The following is a 19,992-nucleotide window of genomic DNA, read 5'->3' as shown; positions in this document are numbered from 1 at the left end:
GTGGGGGGACTTGGCTGTCATGGAGGAGCCCAAGTTTCATGTTGGGGCTGTGAGCATCCTAGCCTGAGGCAGTTGGGGGAGTGTTCCCGCCTTTTAGGCACAGGCAGAGGGGTTGGAAGGAGGGCTTGGGAGGCTCAGCCCTTCACACACTCCCAGGCCTTCTTTCCAGTCTTTATCGCAGGTGAAAGCAACTCCAGCCTTCTGGGTGCCCTGGCCAGAACCTTGCTAACTCACTTTTCCACATCCCACATCTGATCTGTATGTGTATCCTCTTGGATTCAGAATGTATGCAGAATCCCACCCTTTCTCATCTCCTCCATGGCTTCTCTAATCTGGATTATTGTAGTAGCTTCATAACTGGTCTCTCTGCTTCTGCCTTTGCCGCTTCAGTCTATTCCTGACACGGCATCGAAAGTGATCACTGTAAAACCAAATTTAGATTGTGTCACTTCTTAAGTCCTGCCATGATTTCCTGTCTTTTGCTGAGTAAAAACCAAATCTTGGGGAGGTCTCTTGTGGTGCAATAGGTTAAGGATCCATCACTGTCACTGCTGTGGCGTGGGTTCCATCCCTGGGCCTGGAACTTCCATATACTGTGGGTGCGGCCAAAAAATAAAGCAAAATAAAAATAAAATAAAAGGAACCCTGAACCCATAAATCACCCCTCCTCTGTGGCCAGGTATGGCTATGGTAGGGTATGGCTATGGTAGTAAGGCCCTAGCCTGTTCACAGGCCCGGGGCTCACCTGCAGGCCACGTCCACCCAGCCGTGGTAGTGCTCCTGCTGGAGGATGTCTGCGATCTCAGCCAGGGTCTGGAAGCGCCCCTCCTGGGGTAAGATGCTGGCCTCCAACATGCCCAGCCTCTGGGTAGCTGCTTCCACTGTGGCTGGGCTGGCTGGTGAGGCTGCAGCCCGGTCTAGCACTCGCTCCACGTCTGTCAGAAAGCTCTCCCGGAGGGCCGCCTTACGCTGGAAGCGCCGGGCCAGGGTTTCCAACCGCTCTAGTTGCAGCAGCCTCTGCTGCAGGGCCTGGCTCCTTGAGGCCTCTGCCCGCTCCAGGTCTGCCCAGCGCTGGGACAGCTCTGAGGGGCCCAGGCCCTCGTGAGGCAGGAAGGGTCTGCGGTTCTGGGCTCGGAGTGCCGTCTGCAGCCGGAAGAGCAGGGCCTCTGTGGCCCCTCGCTGCTGCAGCCGAGGTGGCTTCTCCTGGATGCGGAAGGAGGCAAAGGCCACCAGTAGCTGGCGCATGGCTGGCAGGGAGTCTGGGAAATCCCGCGCATCTAACTGCACCCGCTTCTCTGCGATCCAGCCCAGCAGGTCGGCCACCAGCTGCTCGTACTGGGTCTGCAGCGCCTCTGTCTCCTGGAGCTGAAGCAGGATCTGGCAGAGGGTGTGAGAAGAGGTCAGGGCAGTGCCCCCGGGGAAGGCCCTGGGGGCCCTCCCCTTTTGGGTGCTGAGTGCCAGCCAGGCTTCCCCGAGTGGGGAGTAGCTCTTTCCCTCAGCTGAGGAGGCACTAAAGTGGGGGTGCTCCCTGACCCAGACAAGTGAGTCTGCCTCCATTCCACACTCAAGCCTGGGAGTGTGGGGCTCCCCTCCTGCCTTCCTCCAGCTTATTTTATCTCCTTTGGCCTTAACTCTAGAGATGCTCTTTGAGCCTTCTTTTGCTTCTCTGAGGCCCCCACACCCCAAAGCAGCTCAGAGCCCTTGGCCTGTATCATCTCCCCCATGCCCAGCTTAGACACCCACCCTGAGAACAGCCCTCCCAGGCCTCAGCCTCTGCCATCGTGCCCAGAGGGTAAGAAAACGCCCCCCAAACATGGACTCAGCCCAGCAGAGCTGCTCTGTGCTTGTCCTTGCAGAATCCAGCTCCTTTTAATCTCATTAGGAGCTTAATAACCTAAGAGTAGAGATGGAGGGGGAGGGGCAGGAAGGGGCATCGCTCACCCGGCTTTCCTGTGTGCCAGGCACTGTGCTCCCTTGAACACTCCTAGCAGTCTTCTCTTAGCCAGAATCAATTACCTATTACCCAGGCGTCATCATCTCCATTATGCAGAGGGAGAGCAGTCAAGTTAGGTGACACGGCCAAGGCCATGCAGCCAGGAAGAGGCAGGGGCAGCGATTGAACCCAGGTGTGTCTGACTCCAGAGCCCACGTTCATGCCCCACCCACCCCACCCGCCACCTCAATGCTGCCTTCCCTTTGTCACCAACCTTCGCAAGCCTCCTCTGGACAGTCTGCCCCTGGTGCAGGCGGGAGAAGTGGTGGTAGCAGAGGGAGACGTAAGTCATGATGGAGCGCTCATCGGGCTGGAGGACTGCCACGTCCTCGGGGTCCAGCAGCTGAGCAATGCCCAGCTCCTGCTCAGCCACGTGAAAGGCACAGCGGAGGTTGTGCAGTGGGCGGTCGGGACGCAGGGAGCCATAATCAAGTAGGTCTGGCCTGGACAGAGAGCAGGCAGGGCTCTGCACCAGAGTAATTGACTGCTTGGCTTTCAGGGGTCTTGTTAAGAAGACAAACCTGCTCCTTATTGGTCATTCACACCTTACTGTGCTTTAGTTTTCACCTGATGATTATCTGAGACCCTGGCTGAAGGAATAGGGCTTGGATGGGGAGGGGGTGGGCTTCGGGGTAGGGGAAGAAACTCCAAGAGGGTAGGAGCTTGCTGGGAGAGGACTGAAAACAGAATCAGGGGCCAGAGCAGAGGAAGGGAGGGGTCAAAAGCAAACCTGGCCAATGCCCTGGAAGAAGGGAGGGGCATCACAGTCTCAGCTGTCAGCCATTTCTACCAAGGGCCCAGCACACAGGGGCCAGAGGGACGAGAGAGGATGGGCCGTCGAAGACCCAAGTCCCTGAGCATTTGGCTCAGTGGGTAGAGGCCTCTGGGAAGGAAGCGGAGGCCTGTCTCAGGCCAGACCAGGGCTGGGAGGCACTGGGTCCCCTCCCTCTCGCACACCTGTGGGCATGGATGAGGGCACTGAAGCCAAGCCCGTCACTCCAGCTGCGGGAGAAGTCAGTGATGTTGACGTTGGCATAGGCGGCCGTCTTCCGCTGGCACCAGACCAGTAGAGCTTCCTTGGCAGACAGCAGGGCTGCACTGACCCCAAACTCCTCCTGGAAGGGCAGGGCAGCAGGTCACATGCAGGGACAGGTGGGGAGGCAGCAGAGCCCACAGGCCATGGGAGAGGCAGGTTGGGCACTGTGTAGTCCTGCTCCCCCTGCTGGAGGCGGTGCAGAATGCCCTCCCTTCAAAGCATCTGACTACTGGCTTTCACGCATCATGGGCAGGGGTTGGGGGTGGGAGCGGAAGATCGTTTTTTACAAAGAAGCTGGTGCCTGAAATCTGTCACCTCTGAACAGATGGGCTTGGGTCACCCCTGGTGACAACAGCAGCTGTAGTTCCCGTTTCTCCAGCCCTCTGCTGGGCACTGTGCTCACTGACCCTGGGCCACACGGAATTGAGGCTGGACTTCCTTAGACCTGCTTCTGGTCACTGGGGGCTCTCCGCCAGCCAGGCACCAGGCTGGCACCCACAGCTCTGCATCCTCACAGCCCCTGGAGGCAAGCACTATTATTTATTTGCTAAGGATGGCATACAAGGTGCAGTAGGAGAGATTAGGAAGCTGCCCTGGGTTCCCCAGCTGATAGGGGAGGGTCTCTCTTGACTCAGAGACATCTGACCCAGAGCCCACTCTGACCTGGGGAGCCCACCTGTCTGCCCCCTCGACACCTCAGGCGATGGCTTCTTCTGCTTCCTCAGGCAGAGAAATGACCATCTATGTCTGGTTTCAGTCCCGTAGATAATTTCCTTTATTCTTCTGCCTGCCCCCTCGCCCGACCCCTCCCTCTTTCACTCAGGGCTTCTTTTCCCCTCCTTCCTGGGTTCCAGGTCTTTCCCTGCCTTCCATTCCTCGTCCCTGTCCTGCCCTCAGTGGTCCATCCCCTTCCTCTCTCTCAACCCTCACACCCGAGTCCCCGCCTCCAATGTCCTCTTCCCTTCATTTTCTCCCCTCCACCAGTTCCTGTTTATAAACTCAGAATGTCAAAGCACAGCAGGCTGTGTTTTCTTCCCTGCCCCAGAACTTGGGTGGGCAGGACATGGGGTGGCAGCGCAGAGCAGGGGAAAGAGCCTCGGGGCTGAGACGGGGGCTCTGCCACAGTCAGGCTGGCCTAGATACCCTGAGATGTGAACCAGAAGAGATCCCAGGATGAGTGTGGGTGCTGGGTTAGCCTGGCCCCAGACACATCTGAGTTTTGCAGGGGGCAGGGCCCGAGCTGGCTGCCGACAAGCAGAGTCAGCTGGCAGTTGGTGGCTGGTCAGGGGATGATGTGGACCTGCTGCTCCCAAGGGGAAGGGTGGCAGGAGCATCTGGAACAGGCTTAGGGGGCTGGAGAGGGGAGTGTAGCTTCCTGGAAGGGCTTGGGGTCAACTGGAAATTCATCCATCCATCCATTCACCACATAGGTGCTAGGTGCTGGGACACAGCCAGGCCAGGCCCCTGACCTTCTGGGGCTCAGAGACCAAACATGAGTATCAAGAATCCCCCTGAATGTCAGCCTTCTTTTTTTGTATTTTTATGTCTGTGTCTGTGGCATATGGAGGTTCCCAGGCTAGGGGTGGAATCAGAGCTATAGCTGCCGGCCTACACCACAGCCCAGCAACACAGGATCCAAGCAATGTCTGCGACCTACACCACAGCTCATGGCAATGCCTGATCCTTAACCCACTGAGTGAGGCCAGATATCAAACCTGCGTCCTCATGGATACCAGTCGGGTTCTTAACCTGCTGAGCCACAATGGGAACTCCTCCCTCTGCATGTTTAATTTCCTCCAACACTACATAAAGGGGTAATGAAAGTTACCATGTTTCAGAGATAAGTAGGGGAAAAGTTGGGGATGAAAAGTGGGTGGTAGGCAGGCACCTTGACCCCCTCAGTAGTGAATGACTTGCCTCAGATCAGGGCTTGAAGCCCATGGATCTAGTTCTTATCTCAGCGGATGACAGTCTCTCTGACAGTTTGAATTCTCTGCTGTGGTTGAAAAGTGAACAGTAGCTGTGTAGAGGCCAAGGGTCTGCTGTGCGGATCCTGACAGCTGTGTGAAACCGCTCTGTCCCCAGGGCCCTGCGGTGAGGCCAGGGCTGGGTGTGGGGGACTGAGACGTACCCCGTCCAGGGAGATGTGGGAAATCTGGAAACGCAGAATGATGACCCAGATGAGTCCCAGGATGAGTGTCTGGTCTCCATCCACGATGTTCTCTGGCCCAATGAGGGGTATTGGCACCTGTGGGCACAGTTGGCTGGGCTGTGAAGACTCATAGTGACCCAAGGTCCAGGGGGATGGCTGCTAGATGGAGGGTTCTGGGGTCTGTCCTGCTCCAGGAGGTCCCCAAGGGAGAAGCAGGCAAGTGCAAGGCCAGGCAAGTGACAGCTTTCTAAGCAGATGGGGCTTTGGCCCCCAGCCCCATTGGGTAAAGCCCCAACATGGTGAACTGGTCTGGATCAGTGAGTGGGTGGACTTCCCGTGTGTGGGCTACCAGTAATCCCAGGCCAAGGTCAGAGAAACGAAGAGTCATAATAGTCAATGTATGAGCTCAATAGATAACATCAACTGTCTGCCTCCACCTCCCAGGGCATCTGGGGATCCCCAGCGAGTGCTTGGGTGCCTGGCTCACACTTGAACCTCCACCCTCTTAATCAGAGTTTCATCTGTTAAACATTCAGATTCCCAAGCCCCACCCAGTCAGACTCTTGGGCCAGGGCCCAGCCATTTGCATTTGGATGAACACCTCAGTGGTTCTTCTGTGCACTAAAGATGAGAACCTGCTGCCCTAGATCCTGCCACTTGGGCAGGGAGGGCTGAGTCAGGGGAGAAAGGAATAGACTAAACATCAAAGCCACACATGGCCTGGGCCCCTTCACCCTCTGGCTCCATCCTCCTCTCTGGACCCCATGGCTCCAAGGCTCATGGGGTTCTTGCATTTCCTTGAGATTCTAAGCTTGGGCCTTGGGGCCTCTGTACTGGCTGTCCCCGCTGTCTGAAAATATTTTTCCCTCAGGTAGCCCCATGGCTTCCCTCTCTTCAAGTATTTACTCAAATGCTACTCCCTGGCCACCTTGTAAAACATTAAAACCCGAGGACTATTCATCCTCCCTAAACACACGAGCTTGATCCCCTTGCCCCACTTGGGTGGGGATCTCAATTTTTTTCCCTAATGTCTCCTAAGTACCTTGCACAGTGTTTGCCATGGACATATAGAGGGAGTCCCAGCCCTGGAGGTTTCCATATCCCCAGTATCCTGAACACCAAAGAGATGGTCCCCCATCTTCCTCCATCTACCTCTTGGTTTCCCACAACTGCATCAGAAAGAGTCAACACCAAAAGTCCTTATTGATCAATATGCACTGAGCCAAGAAAGAAAGGAGGGACTCTCGGTAAGACCTGGTGGGACGCTGGCTTCAGCCGCCAGACTGGCAGGAGGGGCTGCATCCCGGGCCCTCCCCCAGGACACTGTAGTCTGGGTCTCTAAAGGATCCGCCCCACGCTCCACCCTCTTCCTCTGGCACACCACACTCTTCTGCTTTTGCCTCAGGGTGGAGTTGGAGCATGTGGTCATACTAGCTCATGAAGGCTGAGCTTCCCCCCCTGCCAGGGTATCAAGGCTGAGGAAATCAGCAAATGCTACAAACCAATGCTTTTATCCATCGCCTCCCCACCAGACCCTCCGGCCCAGATAGCTTGTTATTAAACATTTATCAGTACACTGCCCATCTGGTTCTGATAACGATCTCTCCTAAACTGTGGGCCCCCTTTGCTCAGGTCTGAGCTTCGTGATTGTGATCACGGTCCCCAGGGCCTGGCATGCAGTCCCCAGCTCAAGGCAAGGGTTCCAGAAACGAGTGCATCCCACATCTGCAGCTTATTTACTGTGTGCTGGGGGCCGCAATTTGACCACAACTGCCTTGTACATACAGAGGAGACAAGGCTGTCACCTTCACAGGCTACGTATCAGTGACATGCTGTGTCTCGAAGCTCGATGGGAGATGCAGAGCCTCTGACAAGGGCCAAAGGGCTTGTATCCTTTCCAGTTTCCCCAGAGGAGGTGGCTGGCTCACAGGCTACTGTCCTTGGGACCAAGTAGGGCCTGGCATTGTGTGGCTGGCAGCTTTCTACTCTTCTGTACACCTGGGGACTGTCGTACTCCCATCTTTTGCTTTGGCTTCTCACCTCCCTGGCCTCCCTGCAGCATGCCAGGCTCCCAGGGGGCCGATTGTGACCTTCATTCCAGGACATAAATGACGGGCATACTCGGGCTTAGCCCAGGCAGCTCCAGCTGCAACTTTGCAACCTCCAGGGAAGGCCACCTCGTGGTTCAGTATCCGAGGCCAGGAGCCCTTGGGCTTCCTGATTTCTGCTTCTCCATATAAAAGACCCCTGCACAGCCCCCTGATACTGGCCATGAGGGTCCCTCTGTGTCCCCGGAGCTCTGGTCTCCTTTTAGTGACTATTTGCTTTGGCTTGTCCCTTTCTCTCAGAGTCTTTCCTGGTCCAGCTTCTCCTGACAGCACCTCCTCCCCCCACTGCCTGGCTCAGTGTCCAAGGCTTCTCTCCCGTGTCCGTCAGTCGCCCCACAACAGCCCCACCTCCAGGAAATGCTGACTGTGGGTCTTGCTATAATCTCCTCATTTAGGAGAAGAGAATATCAAAAGTGAAGATGGGTGATTTGGCTCTCACACCCTCACACCCAGGCAAGTGCCCAACCAACAAGGATCTTGGATCTTTCGGTTCAGACTCCTGCAATCTCTCATTAGTCAAGGGCATATTTTAGTCCCACCCACTAAGGATGATGGCTGTTCCTGCTCTAGCCGGTTGGGTGCTGTCTAAGCTGGGAGAACCGTGCAAGGAAGGGCTTTGCTTCTGGGACCTCTGTGTCCCAGCTGCTCCAGATCCTCTGCCCTGCCCTGTGGCCAGCCCAGGAAAGTTGATAGAGTCCTCCAGCCTGTCCCCTCCGCCTGCCCTAGCACCACGCCCAGAAGCCCTCTCCCCAGTGCCCACCTTGGCCCTGAGGAAAGCCAGAGCTCTGCTGCTGTTCTCCAGGAAGTGTACACGCATGCGGCCCCGGTTGGGGGGTGGTAGGGCCTCCCCCGAGATGAGCTCCAGCAGCCGCAGTAGGTGTGTGCCATCGGCCAGCTCTGTGTAAAGGTTCTGGATCTTGATGCCCACCTGGGAAGCGGTGGTCCAGGCACAGGGTCAGCCCAGTCTCACATGTCTGCCCCCTCCCAGGTCCTGGGCGGTGCAGCCCAGAGCATCTGCCTTGAGGAAGGGACACTGGCCTCAGTTGTGCTTTGGGGTCAGAAGAAGTGGCCTCAACCAGATGACCTCACGGTCGCCCCTCCTCCCCCAGGGTCCACTGGGCAAGGAGTTGGGGGGACAGTAGAGGCGGGCTGTGGGCCACGCCCAGCTACACTCACCCGGCCGTGCCGGAAGATATTGTTGATCCACTTGGTGAAAGTCTTCTCCTGCATTTGCATGTGCCGAGCCTGCAGCTTGCGGACGTGGCCCATCTCGTACGCAGAGTCCATGGTGGGTGGCGGGCCTGGAAGGGGAGAGCCACCCCAGGGCTCTGCCGCTGGCCTCCTGCTTCAGGTGCCCTGTCACCCCAAAGAACTGCTGGGGATTGTGGGGCTGACCTGCCAGCAGGCCTGGAGCCCTCTGGGGAGAAGGGACCACTGGGTATTTCCCTAGGCTGGAGATGCTGGGGGCATGGAGGTTAGGGGGCAGAGTATGAATATTGATGACTCCCTGGGAGGGATATGTCTCTGCCAGGGGTGAGGGGCCCTTCCGTGCCAGACTGTCCCCACATTTGGTGGGGGTGGGGTGGATGCAGCCTGGAACCTAGCCAGGTAATAAGGTCTGGTGCTCCTGGCTGGTGCCTTGGGGTTGAAGGGCCTGGGGCCCCTTTTGTCCCACCCTACTTTCTAGATTCTCCTTCAAGAGCTCCAGAGGGTTGGCTGCTGCCCCTGGGGATGAATGAGGAAGGAAAACAGGAAACTGCTCACCTTGGTGATGGGCAGGCCCTGCCCTGGGAGGAGAGCCCACTGGAGGATGGAGACAGCAGACAGCAGGGGCTGGGCGCGGAGGGAGAGACACCAGGAGAGGCCGAGGCTGGGACTGGGGCTGCGCCATGGCCCTCCTCTTTAGCCAGCGGACCAGGGTGACGGCACACAGCCGGCATTGTCCTCCCACCTGCCACAGGGCGTGGCGGACTGGGAGGGGGTGGCTCAAGAATGCTCCGGATCCATGCTCCAGGGTCTCCTCTTTCATTGTCCCTCCTCTGCAGATGCCCCCAGTGTCAGGTGGGGGTCCTGCCCCCCAGATGCCGAGGCTCATGGGATGGCCTCCAGTGGGCTCCTGGTGGGAGCATCGTGGGGGAGCTGCCACCTGGGTACAAGGTGCAGCAGGGCAGAGCTCTCTGGTCAGAGTTTCTGCACCCACCTCCCAGGCTGGGGATGCCCTTCTGCACCCCCACAGGGCCTGTCTATGAGCATCCACAGGGGCGGGGAGGGGAGTGAGCTCTCTGCACCTCGGCCCTCGCATCCTCTTCTGGGGGATGCAGCACAGACCCAGGGAATCATGGGACCAGGGCTGGGCTTCCCAGGCCCTGATGGAAATGCTCTCAACCAAGCGCAGGTGCTTCCTCTCACCTGGGGGCCACTCTCTGAAGGGGGCTCCCCCTGGGAAGGGGTAACCTGGAGCCTTAAAGTTCACTCTTTGGGGCACCAGCAAGATAAAAACACCTGTGCTCCCTTGGCACTGGCTGGGCCAGAGGCTGAGTGGACGGGGTGGGAGGGTAGCCAACAGGCTTCTCTTCCTCCCTCCCTCCTTCCTTGCAATCTTGGACCACATGCCAGAGGGAGAGTGAGTTCTAACTCATGTGGTTTCACAGGATAGCCTGGTTACAGTCACTGGACTGGGGTTTGTGTCCGTGGGCTCATCCACCTAGCAGCCCCAGAATCACTCCTCAGGGAGGTGTCCCTGCCAGCCCAGGCCTGGGAGAGGGGCAGTGGCAGAGCCTGCTCTCGATAGCTGGGCAGGACCCATCACACCAGAACCGCGTCACCCCAGCCATGGCTGGGAGGGAGGAACTTGCTACTCTTGGGAGGGGGCCACTGCCCTGCATCTGAGAAACTTCTGCCCCTATTGTCCTCTCCCTATGAGGTTCCTCTTGTCACTGACTGGCTTCCCGGCCACTTGGGATGAACCTGAGCTTCTTCCTCGCCTGCAGCCCTGGGTCCAGTCAGGCACCAATGGCTGCCGCTGCTGTGCCCCCAGTGAGTATACCACAGGGCACCCTCCCATCTGGTTACTCCCAAGGCCCTTGTGGATCCTCATCACCGTCCCCAACTCATCACCCTGCCTGCAGGTCAGCTTACACCCCACCCAGGGTGCCTTCCCACAGCACAACTCCAAGACTCATCTGGTTGGGACCAGAGCTTCTCTACCCACATCTGAGGATCAGTTGTTCTCTCAACTTAGAAGGTCATTTATACTCTCACTGTCCACATTCTCCTATCCTATCAGCCCCAGTGAAAGACCTGCTCCTTCCTGCCCTGGTAAGCTTGTTTACCTCCTTGAGAGCCTTGGCCCAGGTCATCCCATGTGATGTGACCCCCAGAGGATAGACGGGATGGAGCTGCATGATGCTTTGCACAAGGATCTCAACAGAGGTTGCTGAGTGGGGCGGGGAACTGCTTTTCTTCCTCCCTAGTCCAGCTGCAGTAAAGCCACCACACGTGCTGCCAGGACTGGCTCCTCTTGTGCCGTGACTGACTGCAGCCCCTGCTGAAATGAGAATCCTTGTTGGTCAGTACAGGGTTGGAATATTTGTGTTGCAAGGAACTGAAACCTCAAGTCAGATGGATTTGAACAGTATCAAGGGAATGTACTGGCCCATGTAACTGAAAAATCTGGCAGGAGGAGGACTTTAGATGAGGTTTGATCCAGCAGCTCCAATGATGCCACCACAGGTTTGGATTTCCTTCGCTTTTCTCAATGCCTCCTCCATCTTTTTGCTCCACAGGCTGGTTGCTGCCAAGCCTCACCTCCCTCCTCTTCCCCCAGCACCTTGGACACACCTCTCAATGCTATTTATATTGTTGTATCAAGAGGCTCACTTTTTTGCACTGCATCGTTCAGAAAAGAGGGGACATCTCTCCCGAGATTTGGAATGGAAGTTTGAGAGGCCTGGCTCTCTCACAGCCTTATGCCCACTCCTGAACAATTTCTGTGAAATACTCTAAATGGTTCAAGCCAATCAGGACCCACCCTGGAAAGAAGGGGTAGGGTCTATCTCCCCAAACCTCATGTCTCAGACTGAGGGTGGGAAAGTGGGGAAGGGTCTGCTAAGGATATTCCTGGTCTGGATCACCAAAAAGTAGATGGGTGCTGGTGGGGAAACCACAGATGGGTGGTCCCCATCAGTGAGGTGTGGTGAGAGGGAGGTATAGCGCCAGCCTGCCAGCACCCTAGCACTGCTGTAGCCCCAGGTTCTGGACAGAGGCCATCTCCTGAATGCTCAGTGACCTCTTGTCCCCAGCCTCAGAAGGGTCTTCTCCAGGGTCCCCTCATGAGCTTCCCTTGGGGCCACCTCCCACACCTGGCCTCGGCCCACAGTGGGTGGAACTGCTTTCCTGCTGGAGGAGCCCCATTTTGGGAGTTGCCCACATAGAGAGGATGCAGGAAGAGTCGGGGGGGGGGGTCACAGGGATGGCCTGCCAAGGGGCACACCCTCCCCCTAACCCCTCTGCCTCACTTCAGAATGGATCCAAGGGATCTCCGCTTTGTTCCCTAGATAGCTGGCACACAGTCAATAGGAAACCACAGCCAATGGGGAAAAGAGAGTGAATTTTTTTTTTTGCAGAAGTTTATTGATAGTAGGCTGTGTCCTTTTTTATCTGACACTTCTGAACAAGATTACAAAAAAATAGAAGCATTGTGTATTAATTGCATCGGCTAATCGTCTGGTATACTCTTCACTTGAGTCTGTGGGCACTCGGTGAGTTATCTGTCCTAAGAATGTTTTTCTTCCGCCACATCCCATGGAGGGAGTAAACAGAGCCTCTGTTAAAGGCCTTTCTTATCTCCAAGGCATCACTCTGGTCACCAGGAAGAAGTGCAGCTGCAAAGTGGAAAGGTTCTGGTGGAGGCTGGCAGGCCATGACTCTGGTGGATAAACCCCACCCTAAGTGGTGGACTCCATCCACCTGTACTCCATCTGGGTACAAGACATGCCCAGTGTGGCACGGGGTGGTCCTGAGACCCAGCAGACACAGGAGAGGCTGTGGCCAGGGTGTTGGGATGAGGGCTCTGCTGATAATGGGGGCGAGGAGTGAGGGAGAGCAGGAGCATTTGGCTTCTCTTCCCATGCATCTGGACTCCAATCCCACGATACAGAATAAATATCCAACCCCTGAAGGTCCAGCACTCTGAGGGAAGAGCCACAGGTCCCAATCCAGGCATTATTGGTGCCTGATGGCAAGAGTCCCAGAGAACCTGGTCCAGCCCTGGAAAAATGAAAGCCAGCTGGATTGCATGGCCGTCTCCAAGGAGGAGCGGCCCTGCCCCGGGCCATCTAAGCACGTGGTGAGGAAAGAATCCACATAAGATGCCCAGCAGGTTGGACTTCTGTGTGAGGCCGCAGAGCTGGGGGGCTGGGCAGGTCTCAGTGCAATGCTTCTGTGCAGATAGGCTCATGACTTGAATGTCCACTTTGTCCAAAATTCAAGATGGCAGAGGTTTGTGTTCTGTGATACCACGTGCTGCACAGAAAACAGATTCCAGATGCTTTGGTTCCTTCTGTGGAAGCACAGAGAGCATGGAGACAGTTTCAGAGTTCTGGAGTTTACGTACTCCCACCCCCCACATCTCTGAGCACTCTGGGGAGGGGGCGGTGTAGGAAGGCAACACGGTTGGGCAAGGCGCCCAGATCCTGAGGGCCCCAGGCTCCTGGCCCTGCTGTGTGGGGCCAGGGGGTGACAGGTGTTTGGGACACAGACTCAAGGAACTCTATGCCAGTCCTGGGAAAACATGGGTGCTCGTTTGGCCACCATCCCTAAGGTTTTCCAGTGTTTTTCTTTCCAATCCACTTTTTCATGATGGATGACTTCGTGTTTTAAGATAGTAAGAAAGCAGGACATGTGATTTCCTTTTTCTTCCTTTTTTTCTCAGCAGGGGAAGCATTCAGCTGCTGGATGCTCTCTCATCTGAGGGCACTCACAATGCTAGGAGGCATTTCCATCCACGAAGAACCAGAAACCTCATCTGCTGCTCCTCTAAAACATATTCCTCTGTGTTCCTAGGGACTTGGCTATATCAAGACACACATCAACGAGTGTCAAAAATACATACACATGCAACATGTGCATATATTTATCTTTATATATGACAACTGAGAAAGAAGCTAGATTGTTCTGAATGGAAGTCTGCTAACCTGGCATCTCAACCTTTGAACAAATGAACGCCCCTTTCTCCACCTTGCCCTTCAGCGCGTCCATGGCACTAACGCGTCTTGGTGGTCCTTGTGCCTTCACAGAACCATCTGCTCAGATTACAGAACTAGAATTATAAATGTCTCTTTCCTACGTGTCTAATTAATTAAAAAGTGCTCATTAAGATTGAAAACCAGGTTAAAGTATTGACTTTGCTTACAACGATTTAGAAAGCTAGGGAGTGTGAGGGCTGGCATCCAGATAAATGCTCCTCTAAAATGAACCTTTTCTTAAACCTGCACTTCTGGCTCTGATGTCACAGGTGACACCAGAAGAAAAAAAATTGGATTTCGGAAGACTGAGGTGGAACTGTCCAGATTTCATTTACTTTTTGGTGCTGGCAAGACCCCAGGCCACGCACAGCCTCACTCTTTCAGATCTCTCTCACTTCATAAATAATGGTGAAAGGCCCCTGTGTCCCCCAGCGGGAGCCCACATATTGGGAGGTTGGGTTCCAGTGGACACAGGTATTTGAGCAAGTGGTCCAGAGAGGTTTACATGGGGCACCTGGGGAGAGGATGCTCAGGAGCGTACATACAGGTTAAGTGCCCAAACCTAGCTCCTGGTGTGAACCACATAGCCTTTCGAAGATTCCATCTTGTTTCTGTATAAAGGCCTTTCTTTGTCCTCTATACAGAAATGATATTAAAAAAAAATGGACATAATAAAGAATGCCCCCCCCCTTTTAAATGAAAATAGTGTCTAACCCTAGTAGACTGACCTCTTCCACCTGACAGCCAGTGCAGGCTGGCCCCTCATCCCCTGGTGTTCACAGGGCCAGGACCCTGCAAACACCAAGCTGTGTTTTTGCTGAATTTAAGTCTGGCCATTGACCAAGGAGCCCTGGGGACATGTAACCACAGTAACTGAGGACTGGGGAGAACCACCTCTTTTCTTACTCTAGTTGAGGTATGATAGACTTTGCTACAAATGACTGCATAGACCAGTAAAGCTAATCTTCAAATTTCAATGTGACTAGAAATGAATACTAGAAATCTTGCGCGGGTTAATTAAGGCTTTGAGTTCCAAATTCCTAACCAAATGCAACTCTGCTGGGAAGTCCCCAGGGCTGGAGGGGCTCTGGGAGGACCAGCCAGCGGGCACCGGGATAGACTTCTCTGTGGCCTGCCCAACTATTCTGCAGGGCTGCAGAAAAGATGGGGACATGTGGATGTGGCGTGTCCTCTCAAAGCTGGGGCAGCAATCTTTTCTTTGGTAGACAGTTTGGGGAGAACAGAAACCCCTTCTGCTGTTTTTTTGTTTTTTTTTGTTTTTTCTACTCTAAATACAGCAGGAAACAAAATAAACAAAATAAGCTTGTCTTTGCAGGCCCTCCCACCCAGTGCCCTCTGAGGGACAGCCAGGTTCCAAAGGATGAAGAGTCTAGGGAAGCCCAGCAGAGCCCCTAGCTTACTCCCCGTGGCTCCTGGATTCCACATCTGGGCTTCTCCAGGCTTCTGAGTACTCCTTGGACAATTTCCCTTTCTTCTCAACCCTTTACTCTCTGTATCCATCCTCTCCCCTCAGTATTTTAATAGAAACTTTGCGAATTGTAGAGGTGAAAGGACTTCATCTTGTGTCCAGTGACTTCCCTCCCTCATTCTACAGATGGGGAAGCAGAGACACCAAGAGGGCAGAGCCTTGCCCAGGGTCACTCAGTGAGTCAGTGGCAGCGTGGGTCTCTGGCCCAGGCCCCCCCGCACCACCTGCCCTCTGTGCGGCCCGCCTCTCAATCAGCCTTCTGCAAGGACTTCCTGTGGGAGGGGGGCACGAGGTGGGGGGGCAGGCTGTTGGGCAGCTCGTAGCCGTCGAGCTTGATCTTGATGAGGTGCTTGGCCAGTGCAAACTCCTCCTCGTCCAGCATGCCGTCGCAGTCACAGTCGGCCAGCTTCCAGATCTTGCCCAGGACGCTGTTGGGCAGCTTGGAGGTCACCATCTCCTTCTTGGCATTGACGCCTGATATCTTGCCGTTGACAGGGGACAGGGTGTAGAAGAGCTCGTCATAGACAGGCTTGTCTTTGGCCACAACCCACTCCTCCTCGTCGGCGCCCTCTTTGGCACCCTCCCCATAGCCCTGGTTGAAGGGGCCCTCGGCCGTGCCGTCGAAAGCGCCGCCCTGCACGAGCTGCGTGGGCATGCTCATCTCCTCCTGGCTGATGAGGCTCATCAGGGACGAGATCTTGCTGCTCAGCATGTTGTCCACAGCCTCAATCAGCTTGGGCTTCAGCGAGTGGAATTTGGTGAAGTCGTAGTTCTCAAGCTGTTCCTGAAAAAGGGGAGGCACAGACTTGGTGAACACCCTCCCTGAAGGAAGCAAAAGGGGAGAGGGACGGCTGGAGGGAGACGGATGCGCCCTTAAAGCAGGCATCCCACACCCTGGGCCGTCCAGAGCTCTCTCTTTGGTGGGGTTCTCACATCTGAACTTTCCAGGCACAGGAGTGGAATTCTAGAGCTGGGCCCTTCTTCATGTACCCAACAGGGCAGGCATACCAGGTTGTAATTCAGAAGTAGAGCCCTGAGCTTGAGATGGTGGAGGGGACAGAGCTGAAAGCTGAACAGCCGGACATGCCTCTACAGAGGTGACCTCCCAACACTCTTCTCACCAGCACAATCTATGGCTGTCAAAGCAGGCTGGGCTGGGCTAGAGTGGTGGGGTAGTCGGGCCTGTCTGGTTTCTAAGGAGTGTTCCAGTTTGCATGTCCTCATCTTTGCTGATGGATCACTGTCACTTGCATGTCCCCCTAACATCAGCACCAAACATTGCTGCTGGCACCGGGCTCCTGCTGCTGGCAGCTTGGTCAGCTAAGGGAATGGAGACGAGAAAGCCCAGGAGAAGGAGAGCGGGCAGCCTACACAAAAATCTGAGTACCGCTGGGGTAAACAAGTCTGGATTCCCCTGGGTGCATGGACACCTACCCTATTTCCTCATGAATAAGCCTCAGCTCTGGGCACACACAGGGCCCCTGTGTCTGGCCAAGTGGACGAATGAGGGCAGTGCCCGCCCAAACCTTCCACCCACCTGCAGGGGATATGCATTCAGACTGCAAATCTCTGGAAAACCAGCCAGGGGAATGGACCACATATTTGCAGGGGTGGACAGGAAGCAGCAGCCAATCCCGCCTCGCAGGGCGCATAGGAAATAAGCCCGACACTCTCATCTGGGAGGAACCCACCTTCCCAGCCCTGACCAGGCAGGCGTGACCCAAGTTAAACCACACCATCCCTGTCCTCCACCAGGGTGGCTCCAAGACTTTTTACCGGATGAACACGCACTAGGGAATTTAAGGATTTACTCATCAACAACGGTATCCATCAAAGCCATCAAACCTGGGATCCTGCAATTCCCTCCCAAGAGACAAAGGTCGGTCTCAGCCCCGCCTCCACTGGGCTCCCCCCTGCCTTCACTCTCAACAAGTACCAGGAGCAGTTTCCCATCCACTGGGGAGGTCCGACCAGAAGGGGATGGCTCTGCTGCCCTCTGCTGTTGAAATGCTGCCAATTCATCAGTTGTGGGGGCCCAATTCTCTAAGAAAGACAACTGTGTCAGCAATCAAGGTGGCTATAGTATGGATGCAGCAAAGGGTATAGGGCAGACACAGGCAGATGCGTGAGCAGGTCACAGGTCTGCTCCAGTGCTGGGCAAAAGTCTGCAAGGTATGCTCGGCTCCTTGCTACAGCAAAGAGTCACCCTGGCCAGCTTGGGACATAGGAGCACAGGGAGAACAGAGACCTAACACTGGCAGTGGCAATGCCTCTGAGTGACCCCGGGGTGTGCAAAGGTCATGATCAAGTCATCTCCAAACTTCTGCACTTGCCACTACCCCAGGCACAGTTGACGTGAGGCTGAAAGCCTGTGCTGGACAACATGTCAGATGCTCAACAGACTGTGGGAAGACAGAGGCCCTGACCCCCACCAGGAACCCCCACAGCTTCCCGGGTGACAGCAAACTAGCCTGAGGTATCAGCTGACAGTAAGCAGAGCTTCAGGACTCCAGGCCTGCCCTGTTCTCTGGGGATTCCCTGAAGGGACTGGAGTGGTGTGATCAGGGCCTGGCTGGCTTCCCAAGGAAGAATCCTTGGCCAGCTTTCAGGGGTTTGCTCCAGAAACCACTGGCCTGTGAGCCCTGTGGGAGTCAGGGTCTGAGGAACTCAAGACCCTGGAGCCTGCTATGGGGTAAACGTACACTAACTTACTGACTCATGCAACAAGTGTTCATTGAGCGCCTGCTATACCCCAGGGGCTGGGGATGTGGCTGTGAACAGGACATGGGTCACTGGCTTCTTGGCATTATAACCTTCCACAGGAGAGAGACACTAAATGAGATGCCAAATACATGAATTACACTGAAGCATAACAGTACTTATGTTGTAAAAAGCGCAGATCCCAACATGGGGCTGTGCTGCCAGTTATAGTCATAGCAACAAAAGACCGTAACCCAGCATGGATATGCTGGAGGGGCAAGGGCTTTTATTTTTATTTTTGTCTTTTTGCCTTTTCTAAGGCTGTTTTCCGTGGCATATGGAGGTTCCCAGGCCAGGGGTCAAATCGGAGCTATAGCCGCCAGCCTACACCAGAGCCACAGCAATGTGGGATCCGAGCCGCGTCTGTGACTACACCACAGCTCATGGCAACGCCGGATCCCCAACCCACTAAGCAAGGCCAGGGATCAAACCCACAACCTCATGGTTCCCAGTCAGATTCGCCAACCACTGCGCCACGACGGGAACTCCGGCTTTTATATTTTATTTTTGGCTGCACCAATGGCATGCAGAAGTTCCCAGGCCAGGGACTGAACTCGTGCCACAGCAGCCACCCAAGCTGCTTGTGTGACAACACTGGATCCTTAAAACACTGCGCCACAAGGGAACTGCCAAGGATTTTTATTTTTACTGTTTGTTCACTGATTGATTCCAGGGGACTAGAACAGCACCTTAATCACTGTTCTTAGGTCAATGAATAAATGAACACCAGTCAGGTGGGACTCCTGCTCCCATTCCCAGGGCACTCAAGTGTCCACTGCAGACACTAAGGCTCCTGGTGTGGGGCCTGCCTGCGGGGTTCTCAGTGAAGATTCAGACCCTTTCTGCATGTCCCAGCTACATGGGCTGTGGCTGCTTCCTGGATCCAGGTGGGGGACTGCCCCTCTGGCCAGCTCAGGAGGGCCTAATGCCCTATGACCGGCCAGGCCCAGGCAACCGTGGCCAGGAGTGGCTCCAGTCACAGTGTTTGCTTGCTCTGAATGGGAGCTCCCCAGAAATGGGCAGGAGAGGTCTGTCAGGAAGGCTTCAGGGCTTGGGAGCAGCACCTCTTTGGGGGGCGGCACAGGACCCTCAGGAGGCTGATGAGCCACAGATGCCCCATGTGGCCATCAGACACACTGAGTATTTACTCACAGCTTTCATTCCAGGCAAGAAACCCATTTCCCTTCAAAAATATCAGAAGGATGCAAGGAGACAGTTGCCCTCAGTTTGGTCATGGGGTGCAGGGCATAACCTGAGGGTGTGAAAGCAGAACCTGCTCAAGAAGAGGTCCCAGGAGCTCTCAACTTTCTGTGACCAGAACAAATTCAATAACTGAGTACAGGAATCCCAACTCACTTATTTAAAAAAAAAAAAAAAAAAAAAGAAAGAAAGATGTTTTAATGTAATTTTTTTTTGTCTTTTTGTGTTTTCTACGGCCGCTCTCGTGGCATATGGAGGTTCCCAGGCTAGGGGTTGAATTGGAGCTGTAGCCACCAGCCTATGCCAGAGCCACAGCAACGCGGGATCCGAGTCATGTCTGCAACCTACACCACAGCTCACGGCAACGCCAGATCCTTAACCCATTGAGCAAGGCCAGGGATCGAACCTACAACCTCATGGTTCCTAGTCGGATTTGCTAACCACTGTGCCACGACGGGAACTCCCTGTTTTAATGTAATTTTTAAAGGCAACTAAAACATATCTGACCAGATCATATATACCAGATACAGTCACCCTGATCCCAGGTATCACAGTAAGTGTATCCTACTCTTATTTTAGCAGGTACTTTATACAGAGTGTTCATAAAAAACCCCTCAGGGTCGACGTGTCCCCTGCTGTGGCCTGCTGACCCCTGCCTCCACTGCCATCACCTGGCCCCTCCTGAGGTAGGCCAGTGGCTCCGAGGCCAGAGGTCTCCAGGGTGCAGCCAGTATGCAGTCTGCTCTCTTTGGCCCATGCACTATTCTTTGAAAGTCTGAGTCAAAATTTCAAAGACAGGACACTTGACAGATTCTCAGCTTCTCAAGAACCATCCAGGCCTGCACCCCCATAGGTCAGTGACCACCAGGCAGGGCGGGGCCCCCCCATCAAGGCTTGGGACACACACTCCCCAGTATGCCCCCACTGTGAGCCCCACAAGTTCTCATCGCACTTGAAAAATTGTTCTCCTCCTGGGAGCAACATATTTCTTGGAACCCACACCTCTACC

General features: G+C 55.0%; 2 protein-coding genes across 3 annotated transcripts in view; both read right to left on the bottom strand.

Moving 5' to 3' along the window:
- Positions 1 to 9,318, bottom strand: part of SPTBN5 (spectrin beta, non-erythrocytic 5) — a 50,428-nt gene extending 41,110 nt beyond the window's left edge. The window contains 9 exon segments of the mRNA XM_047769196.1: positions 746 to 1,377; positions 2,208 to 2,436; positions 2,951 to 3,108; positions 5,161 to 5,277; positions 8,050 to 8,217; positions 8,466 to 8,636; positions 8,638 to 8,706; positions 9,054 to 9,122; positions 9,241 to 9,318. Coding sequence (XP_047625152.1) covers positions 746 to 1,377; positions 2,208 to 2,436; positions 2,951 to 3,108; positions 5,161 to 5,277; positions 8,050 to 8,217; positions 8,466 to 8,636; positions 8,638 to 8,706; positions 9,054 to 9,122; positions 9,241 to 9,318 — 1,691 coding nt within the window.
- A 2,577-nt stretch (positions 9,319 to 11,895) lies between these two features.
- The window catches only part of EHD4 (EH domain containing 4), an 85,235-nt gene continuing 77,138 nt past the window's right edge, over positions 11,896 to 19,992 (bottom strand). For both annotated transcript variants that reach the window (XM_047766614.1, XM_047766615.1), the window contains exon 6: positions 11,896 to 15,807. In XM_047766614.1, the coding sequence (XP_047622570.1) occupies positions 15,271 to 15,807 (537 nt within the window). In that variant the 3' untranslated portion in view covers positions 11,896 to 15,270. The remainder of the gene's footprint in view (positions 15,808 to 19,992) is intronic.

The sequence above is a fragment of the Phacochoerus africanus genome, chromosome 2 (genome assembly GCF_016906955.1).
Source record: "Phacochoerus africanus isolate WHEZ1 chromosome 2, ROS_Pafr_v1, whole genome shotgun sequence".
In the NCBI taxonomy this organism is placed as follows: Eukaryota; Metazoa; Chordata; class Mammalia; order Artiodactyla; family Suidae; genus Phacochoerus; species Phacochoerus africanus.
Note: the sequence above shows the minus strand (reverse complement) of the source record. Positions and strands in the feature narration are given on the sequence as shown.